Genomic DNA, 10,345 nt, shown 5'->3' with positions numbered 1-10,345 from the left:
GATGGCTGCCAGTGGTGAGACATGCTTGATCTTCTCTCTGTGTGATATTCAGTGGGATGTTCTTTCTTGTGACATGCATAAACATTTAATGAAGTCCTAAAACCACATTAAGACACCTTCAATGAGCAGTTCACGAGTAATACAAGGAGTGCTTCATGGCTTTTGGTGAATCGAATGTACTTCCACTGAAAGAGCTTCAGACTATGAGTCACATTTTAATCAACCATTCATACACAGCTTACTCTACATCGAAATACGTCAAACTGACATTCATTTAAGTTACGTTTTTGGATAGTGAGAGGAAGTCAAAGTACCCAGAAGAAACCAGAAGCACAAGGATAATGTTCAAACTCCACACAGTGAGGATCAGCAGATCCTGGATCACTTTTTGATCTTTCATCTTTAAGTCATTTATTGAGAATGGGGCCCTTGTTATTCCCATCTCTCTGAGTGTCTGCCCTTACCTAATTGATTCCTCTTGTGCCTCATTGTTGTCCCACCTCCTTATACAGTTCTATATCACCTTTGTCAGTGTTTAGTCTCTTTTCACTACTTCCTGCTTGCTTCCTTGTGTATTTGTGTCATTTTAAATTTTCCTACTTGTTGGAGCTCTACCTGTACAGTTTTCAGTGTTTGGGTCCTCTTTTGTAAACAATTCAATATTGAAGACTTTAGAAGATATTTTGAGATGTGAAGAAACACATTCACTGAAAGTTTCCACCTCCACATTGCATCTCAGATGTAACCACACTTGCTATAATATGATTTTAATGGACATAGACAAGTTGAGAACTACTTTACTTGTTGGAAAATTACTGTTTTAAAGCAACCCATTTATTTATTTACCCAACATAAATCAGCTGTGTGTCAATTATTCAATTGTTTGTTTATTATCAGCTGAGATATATTTTTGATATTGATATTGGTTTTGTACTGATATCATTGCAGAAGCAGAGGTTTTTATACTGTATCTAAGGTTTAGAATATTGTTTTTGCTATTGTGGGATGTTGTGTGTTAACATTCGTACATACTACAAAAACAGTCCATAATTTTGTTGGGAGGTATAGCTTGTCTGTTAAGAAAATGTAAGCATTGTGGAAATGTGTTCACTGACTGCATATTGGGTGAACACGACATGAAATGTGTGAATGGTATGGCCACAACAGACCGATGCTGTGCTAATTGTGTTTAGAGTTTTGCAAATGTGACAACTGTTTGGACAAACGCTTGTTAGCGACTGAAAAGAACTGTAAATAGAAATACATAACAATTAAATCAAAATATAATACTATACAAAAAGAAGATTAAATATAACAATATTTGCAAGTTTTTTTGGTATGAGGTGGTAGATCTGAAACATCTGATTCAAGAAACTACTATTCAGACGCATGTCATGGAAGTGGTGCACAGAGTGGTCGGGATTCATTTTCCATAGCCGCAGTCATATGAAGATCTTTGTGCCAACTGAGGAATCCAAGCATGTAGATTCAAACTGCTTTCAAACAACAATAATTACAGAAATTTCATTTTTTCATTTTTTTACATCACCGATGAACTTAGAAATTTCTGCTACAATAAAACAACTTCATTTAGCTCTATACACACAGTGTAACTATGACTAAAAATTGAACACTTCTTGTAATCCAGTTAAATCATCACAATTTTTATTTTCCAAATGCAAAAGTGTAACTCAGCCAACATGCTGGAGACGCTTCTGCTTAACAATAAAAAGCATACTGCTATTATTGTAGCTGCTGTTATTTATTTATATTTTAATTATTATGAAGTATCGTTTTATATTTAATTGTTACTGATTATTCATTTTAATTCAATTCAATTTCATTTATATAGCATCATATAACAACAGCAGTTGCCTCAAGCTGTTTTATATTGTAATGTAAAGGTCCTATAATAATATAGAGATAATCCCAAAAATCAGATGACCCCCTATGAGAAAGCAATTTACTGACAGTGAAAAGAAAAAAGAACTTTTAAGGAGAAGAAACCTTCGGCAGAACCAGGCTCAGGCAGGGGCGTCATCTGCTGTGGCTGGTTGAGGGTGGGGAAGGAAGACGGGACAAAAGATAGACGGTGACAGCAAGACAGAGATTTAGAATAACTGATGAATAAATGCAGATCGACGTCGACCCGACCGTCCTACGGATTATCTCCTGCTATGCACCACAGACCAACTGCCCCGACGAGGAGAAGACAGAATTCTGGCGTGCCCTCGACGACCACCTGCAAACGATTAGCCCTGAGGAACACGTGGCGGTAGGCGGCGACCTAAATGGACATGTAGGCAAGGGGAGAGACGGATATCACCGATTCCATGGCGGCCAACGATTTGGGACCAGAAACGACGACGGTTGCCGGGTACTGGACTACGCAGAGGCCCACGATCTTGCCGTGACCAACACCTTCTTCAAAAAGAAGCCGGCACACCTCATCACGTACTCCAGCGGCGGCAGAGACACCCAAATCGACTACTGGCTAGTCCGAAGACCCCATCTCAGCCTAGTCACGAACGTAAAAGTCATACCATCAACCAATATTGGCCCTCAACATCGGCTACTTGTGATGGATCTCCGACTCCACCTTGGCCAACGACGACGAAGAACACCAACCACGACGGTGGAGAAGATCAAGTGGTGGCGCCTCCCTGAGTGCAAACAGCAGCTTATGGACGCCCTTGAACACCTCGACGTGGACTCCAATGAGCCAGTGGACAAGGCTTGGGAGAACATCGCCAGTCAAATACGTGACGCAGCAGGCAACACCCTTGGGGCGACGAAGCCAGGGAAGCACTTCATCGACAAGCAAGTATGGTGGTGGAATGATAGCGTGCAGCAAACCATCAAGGAAAAGAAGTCGGCACTCAAAGTGTGGCTTCAATCCCACAGCGATGGCGACTACCAGCAATACAGGGCCCTACGATCGGCCGCAAAGAAGGCGGTAGCAGCGGCAAAGGCATCGCACTATGACCAACTGTATGAAACTTCTCTACGCCGACGATGTCTTCCTGGCCGATGAATCGCGAATAGAACTGCAATACCAAACGCAGCAGTGGAAGACTCGCCTAGCTGACTTCGGCCTGAGGCTCAACACCAACAAGACCAAATACTTAGAGGCTGGCCCCCAGACCGACGGCACGATCAGCATCGATGGAGAAGATCTGGCGAAAGTACCTCATTTCAAATACCTCGGATCGATGATCAGCAATGACGGCGATATCCTACTAGATGTACGAGCCAGGATCAACGCAGCGTGGATGAAATGGCGCCAAGTCACCGGCGTCCTGTGTGACCGAAGAATGCCCAATCGCCTCAAGTCAAAGATCTACAAGAGTGTAGTGCGCCCCGTCGCCCTCCATGGATCCGAGTGCTGGCCAGCCACCGCAAAGCACGAACAAGCCCTTCACACGATGGAAATGCGGATGCTGCGATGGTGCCTAGGCCTGACACGATGGGACCACGTCATGAACACCGACGTTAGAAAGAGGATGGGAATCGCGCCAATCACAGATAAGATGCAAGAAGCGAGGCTGCGGTGGTATGGACATGTGGTACGGAGCGATGAGAACTCAGTGGTGAGAACAGCACTGCGGCTCAGCCCCCAAGGACGTCGACCTAGAGGCAGACCAAAGCGGAGATGGATGGACCGAATCAAGGACGACGTGAAGAAGATCGAAGCCGATCTGACCGACGCCCTTGACCGACCCAAGTGGAGACGACTTTGCAGAAAAGCGGACCCTGCAACCGAGCGGGAAAAACGCTAGGAGGAAGAAGATGAATAAATGCAGAGTGGTGTATTAATACACAGTGAGTGAAAAAAGGTGAGTGAAGAACTGCATCGTGGGAAGCTGCCAGCAGCCTGGGCCTGTTGCAGCATAACTAAAGGAGCATTCAGGGTCAGCCCTAACTATATGCTTTATCGAAAACCAAACTTTTAAGTGTAATGTTAAAAGTAGAGAGGATGCCTTTGTGCCAGATCTAAACTGGAAGCTGGTTCCACTTTTAAAAACCGTAGGCCAACAAATAAGCCAGTGTTATTATAGCGGTATGGTACTTTGAAGTCTTTAAGATAAGGTGGGGCCTGAATAATCAAGAACTACTAAGTGAGGATAAAGATTTTAAATGTGATTTTGGACTTAACAGGGAGCCAGTGAAGAGGCGCCAATATACGGGACATATGTTCCCTGTCAATACTCATGTAGTAACATTTTGGAAGCTTTTTACTTGCCTGATACAGCTTGATGATGTCCTACATAATTGTTTAATATGCGAAATGAAGAGCATATCCTGGTAAAAACAAAATTCTTCAGTGTGTTATCAGAGGCCAAAGTAATGCCATCCAGAGTACATAAGAAACGAAGAAATAAGAAAGTTAGATACCAATAACCCCAGTTTTATCTGAACTTAGAAGCAAGAAATTAGAGGTCAGTCAGGTCTTCATATTCATCTGGCTTCATAAATAGATACAGCTGAGTATCATCTGCATAGCAATAAAAATGTATGCTATGCCTACAGGAAGCATGTATAATGTAAACAGAATTTGTTGTAGGACAGATCCTGTGATGCATCATAATTAACACTAATGTGTAGACTAAGTTTCCCTACTCAACAAATTGGTGTCTGTTAGTCAGATTCCGACTGAAACCACTGCAGCGCAGTAACTTTACAGTTTTTGCCCGTTGCTTGAACACATTTTGCAAAACTTTGCTCATTGTGCCAAAACTCTAAACACAAGTAAACATGACACTGTGGCGGACCACCAGGTGGCTCCACTCACACACAAGTTGAAGGGAAGTGTGGGGGTGGAGATTTTGGCGCTGACTATATGTGAAGTTCTGTCAGTTAATAAAGTTGTTGGAGTGAGACACTGAGACCTCTCCTGTCGTTGTTACATACCTCCACATTGGTGACCCCTGTAGTGAACATGCTAAGGCTCGACGACGAAGCCAGCTCTGGCCTGGAAGCATCGGCGGCCGCCGGACCTTCACCTCCGCCGATGGCTGCGTTTGCTGTGGCGCTTAAATTGCCGGATTTTTGGCTTCACGATCCTCCTTCATGGTTCATGCACGTAGAAGCTCAGTTTGCTCTTCGTGGAGTTTCAGCCGACGACACTAAATACCACCTCACTTGACCCGCTGTCAACCCGCCGTGTGATGACTCTCCTCCGGGATCCCCCAGCCCAGGGCAAGTACGCCGCCCTCAAGGGGCTGCTGCTGCGGCGTTACTCCCTCTCTGATGCTGAGCGGGCCGAGAAACTCCTTTCCATCGTGGGCCTGGGCGACGGCACCGCCCTCGAGCTCATGGAGAGCATGCTGTCCTTGCTGGGCGCGGAGGACAGAGGATTTCTCTTCACCCACCTCTTTCTTCGACAGCTGCCGGCTCCAGTGCGCGCTGGCCTTGCCAACTCCCCGCTATTGGCCACGAAGGATTACCGCTCCCTTGCGGAAGAGGCGGATCGCATCCTCCTGGCTACCAGGACTTTCGGCGTCCAGACGGTTATTCAGGACCCACCAGCGTTTTCCCCCTCCCCCTCACCGATGCTCCACGGGCCCTCCGACTCGTCCACTGTGGCCAGAATCGCTGCACGGCGGCACCGCGGAAAGGGGCTTTGTTTTTATCACCAGCGTTTTGGAGCGAAGGCACGGCGCTGCCTCCCGCCTTGCAGTTTCCAGACCCAGGGAAACGGGCATGTCAGCGCTCTGTAGCAGCCGCGACCGCTGGCAACAAAGAAAGGCTGCTTTTCTTAGAGGACTCACGCTCGGGGAGGCGTTTCCTGGTGGACTCCGGCTCACAGAAGAGCCTTCTTCCCCCGGCTGGCTCGGACAGGCTAGCTGAGGGTTGCGGGCCATTGCTAACAGCGGCTAATGGCTCTCCCATCAAAACCTTCGGTGAAAGGTTGGTGACTGTTTGCTTTCACGACCGTGACTTTCAGTGGAACTTTGTTGTTGCTGCTAGCTCTGTGCCTATAATAGGCGCTGATTTTCTTTGTGCTCACGGACTACTGGTTGATGTGGCTAACAGACGTTTAATTGATGCTGTGTCCTTTTCCTCATTACCCTGTTTGACTCGGGGTGCTCAGCCCGTGGTGCATGCTAACTCAGTAGATTCTGGTGACGTTTTTCAGTGTTTGCTTTCTGAGTTTCCCTCACTCACTGTCCCCACTTTCTCGAGCACGGTGACGAAGCATGGGGTAGAGCATTACATAACTACAGTAGGGCCCCCGGTGTTCGCGCGCGCGCGCCGCCTCGACCCCGCCAAACTGGCTGTCGCTAGGGAAGAATTTGCCACCATGGAGCGTCTGGGCATCGTGCAGCGTTCGAACAGTGCCTGGGCTTCTCCGTTACACATGGTGCCTAAATCTGATGGTCGGTGGCGACCTTGTGGGGATTTCCGCCGTCTTAATAATGTCACGGAGAACGATCGTTATCCCATTCCCCACATCCAAGATTTTTCCGCCCATCTTGCGGGGACCTCGGTTTTTTCTAAGATCGATTTGGTACGGGGATATCACCAGGTTCCCGTGCGCGCGGAGGATGTCCCCAAAACCGCCGTAATTACACCTTTCGGCCTTTTCGAGTTTCTGCGCATGCCGTTTGGCCTGAAAGGTGCCGCCCAAACCTTCCAGCGGTTGATGGACTCGGTCTTGCGCGGGCTGCCCTTTGTTTTTGTATATCTTGATGATATACTGGTGGCCAGCAGCTCGAAGGAGCAGCACATGTTCCATCTGCGTCAGGTTTTTCAGCGTTTGGCGGAGCATGGACTGATTATTAATCCGTCTAAATGCCAGTTTGGGTTGCCTGTTCTCGATTTCCTTGGGCACCGTGTTTCCGCCGAGGGCGCGGTTCCGTTGCCTGACAAAGTCCGAGCTGTTTCGGAATTTCCGCGTCCCACGACCTTTAAGGCACTGCAGGAATTTTTGGGGATGGTGAATTTTTACAACCGTTTTCTCCCCAGAGCGGCACATCTGCTGAAGCCCCTTTATGGGGCGTTAAAGGGTAAAAAAGCTAATGACCCCGTTGACTGGTTTCCGGACAGCATCCAAGCGTTTTCTGATGCTAAGTCAGCGTTAGCTAATGCTGCCCTTCTGGCCCACCCATCCCCCTCAGCGCCGATTGCGTTGACCACTGATGCGTCGGACATAGCGGTGGGTGCGGTGCTGGAACAGCGAATCTCGGGTGTCTGGCAACCGCTCGCCTTTTTCAGCCGTACGCTACGTGACAGTGAACGCAATTACAGCGTTTTTGACAGGGAGCTACTGGCGCTCCACCTGGCGTCTCGTCATTTCTGGTTTTTTCTCGAGGGTCGTCACTTTACCGCATACGTGGACCACAAACCCTTGACGTTTGCCATGTCCAAGGTTTCCGATCCATGGAGTGCACGCCAGCAGCGCCAGTTGGCAGCCATTTCTGAGTTTACCACGGACATTCGGCACGTGGCTGGTAAATCCAATCATGTGGTTGACTGTTTGTCCCGTGCGCTGGTTTCTCCCGTCTTTCTCGGCATAGACTACTCCGCCATGGCTGCCGATCAGAGCGGTGACCCTGACATCCTCGCGCTTAAATCCACCCAGACGGGCCTCATACTGGAGGACAGACCCGTGCAGGACGGTGGTCCCCTCCTCGTCTGTGACGTTTCCACCGGCCGCCCTCGCCCTGTGGTTCCCGCTTCCTGGCGTCGTCAAGTTTTTGACTCGGTACATGCTCTCTCTCATCCAGGGGTCCGGGCCTCTGTTAAACTGGTCAGCTCTAAATTTGTTTGGCCAGGCCTTCGCAAATCTGTTAAGGAATGGGCGTTGGCGTGCATTCCCTGCCAGCGCGCGAAGGTTCATAAACACACCAAGGCGCCCCTGGAGCCGTTCTTCATACCCGGCAAACGTTTCGATCATGTGCATGTCGATCTGGTGGGTCCCTTGCCGCAGCCACAAGGTTTTACGCACCTTTTGACTGTTGTTGACCGGACCACCAGGTGGCCGGAGGCGGTCCCCCTGGCGTCCACTACCGCAGCAGTGGTGGCCAAGGCGTTTTTGTCGACCTGGGTCTCGTGTTTCGGCCCACCCGCGGACATTACGTCAGACAGAGGCCCCCAGTTCATTTCCGAGCTTTGGTCGGCCATGGCTGATGGACTGGGGGCTAAAGTCCACCGCACAACCGCATACAACCCGCAGGCTAATGGGATGTGTGAACGGTTCCACCGGTCGCTGAAGGCTGCCTTTCGTGCCTCCTTAAAGGATGGCAATTGGGTTGACCGCCTCCCGTGGGTTTTGCTTGGGCTGCGCTCTGCGGTTAAGGAGGATCTCGGCGCTTCCCCAGCTGAGCTAGTGTTTGGTCAGCCCCTCCGCGTGCCTGGAGAATTCTTGCTTGAAAATCCTCCTCCCTGCTTCGATCCATCGGTGCTCTCTCTCACCCCGCTTTTGCACTCGCTTCGGGTTCCTGGTCCGGTGCACCATTGCGTGCCTGACACCTTTGTTCCAAAGACTTTAGAGACTGCTAAGTTTGTTTTTGTCAGGCACGATGCCCACAGGACACCGCTGCGGCCGCTGTATGACGGCCCGTTCAGGGTTATTGAACCGGGCCAGAAACATTTTGTTTTAGATTTTGGGGGTCGAAGGGAGACTGTGTGTGTTGACAGACTTAAACCAGCACATGTTCTTCCGGACAGTGATGTAGTGCCGGCCCAGGCCCCTCGCCGTGGCCGACCTCCTGCGCTGGGGTTGACAGTCTCTGGTTTTCCCCCCAGGACTACCCCCGGACCACCAACGTTTGAGCCTCCTCCTGCCTTTCCTGCTCGCCTTCACCAGCCTCGTTCACAGGATGGACCTTCCTCTGCCTGTTCTCTCCCTCCCAGGTTCAGTCGTCGTTTGCTTAGACCCAGGGTCCTGGACTGAATGGAGACCTGACTGTGTGTTCTAGGGGGGGTATGTGTGGCGGACCACCAGGTGGCTCCACTCACACACAAGTTGAAGGGAAGTGTGGGGGTGGAGATTTTGGCGCTGACTATATGTGAAGTTCTGTCAGTTAATAAAGTTGTTGGAGTGAGACACTGAGACCTCTCCTGTCGTTGTTACATACCTCCACAACACAACACTGGGAAATATACCATTCACATCTGTGCCAAATTGAAACTCTGCTGTCAAAACCTAACATTCCTTTATCAAAATGTAACTCTGTTGACAAAATGACACATACTTGCATCATATGCAAACACTTATAGATCAGGGGGAACACACTAGTCTACTTTATATAAAACACTGCAGTCTTTAATTTTCATTGTTTATTCAGAAGGCATATTTTCAGGAGACACATTTTCAAACAACCAAAAAAGCAAATAGGCCTACTCAATATTGTACATTGCAGTACCATGAATTCAGATAAAGCAAAAAAACCAAACAAACATAATACAGTAATAGAAAAAACACTATACTGTAAACACAAAAAATCATGACAATTGTGCATACGTGGGCTCATGGATCCCGCCGTCTGTTGGGGTCTGGCCACAGGACCTCATCGACCTCAGCGCCTCTTCTTTCTCAGGAGACTGAAAAGATTCGGCATGAGCCCCCGCATCCTCAGGACCTTCTATCACTGTGCCATTGAGAGCATCCTCACTGGATGCATCACCACCTGGTATGGCAACAGCACCGTCTACAACTGCAAAGCTCTCCAGCGAGTAGTGCGGTGCTCTGAACGGATAATTGGAGGTGAGCTTCCCTCCCTCCAAGACATCTACAGGAAGCGGTGCCTGAGGAAAGCGGGGAGGATCATCAAGGACTCCAGTCACCCCAGCCATAAACTGTTCAGACTGCTTCCATCAGGAAGGAGGTTCTGCAGCATCCGGTCCCGTACCAGCAGACTGAGAGACAGCTTCTTCCACCAGGCCATCAGACTGCTGAACACGTCATAGACACCTCAGCTTCACTACTGGAACTTTAACATTATGCACTCCATACTGTACAGTAATGCCACTGTTTTGCACATGTCTCAACTCTGTATATTTTTATATATTTTATTTATTGTTTACTCTATTTAATTTGTAAAATATGTGTATACACACACACACACACACACACACACGTAGAAAAATATTTAGTATACACATCCAGAAATGCATATACTATTATATATTGTACATATATTTATTAGTTTCAGATGTAGCCATTCTTGTATTTTGCTTGTTTACATTATTGTATTTTGCACAACTCTGTTGCTTGTGAAGCTCGCACACAAGAATTTCACTCACATGTGCTGTACCAATGTACCTGCACATGTGATGTGACAATAAAAGTGATTTGATTTGATTTGATTTGACATCGCAAGCAATGTCTTCTCCCGCT

The 10,345-nt window shown here is 48.3% G+C and overlaps 1 protein-coding gene across 1 annotated transcript; it reads left to right on the top strand.

The window, feature by feature from the left end:
- The first annotated feature begins 2,131 nt into the window (after window positions 1-2,131).
- Window positions 2,132-3,780, top strand: LOC113033277 (uncharacterized). Its single transcript, XM_026186926.1, has 2 exons — window positions 2,132-2,956; window positions 3,069-3,780. Exons 1-2 carry the CDS (start codon window positions 2,132-2,134, stop codon window positions 3,777-3,779), a joined length of 1,536 nt encoding a protein of 511 aa, XP_026042711.1. The 3' UTR covers window position 3,780.
- Window positions 3,781-10,345: the final 6,565 nt, after the last annotated feature.

The sequence above is a fragment of the Astatotilapia calliptera genome, chromosome 12 (genome assembly GCF_900246225.1).
Source record: "Astatotilapia calliptera chromosome 12, fAstCal1.2, whole genome shotgun sequence".
Lineage (NCBI taxonomy): Eukaryota > Metazoa > Chordata > Actinopteri > Cichliformes > Cichlidae > Astatotilapia > Astatotilapia calliptera.
Note: the sequence above shows the minus strand (reverse complement) of the source record. Positions and strands in the feature narration are given on the sequence as shown.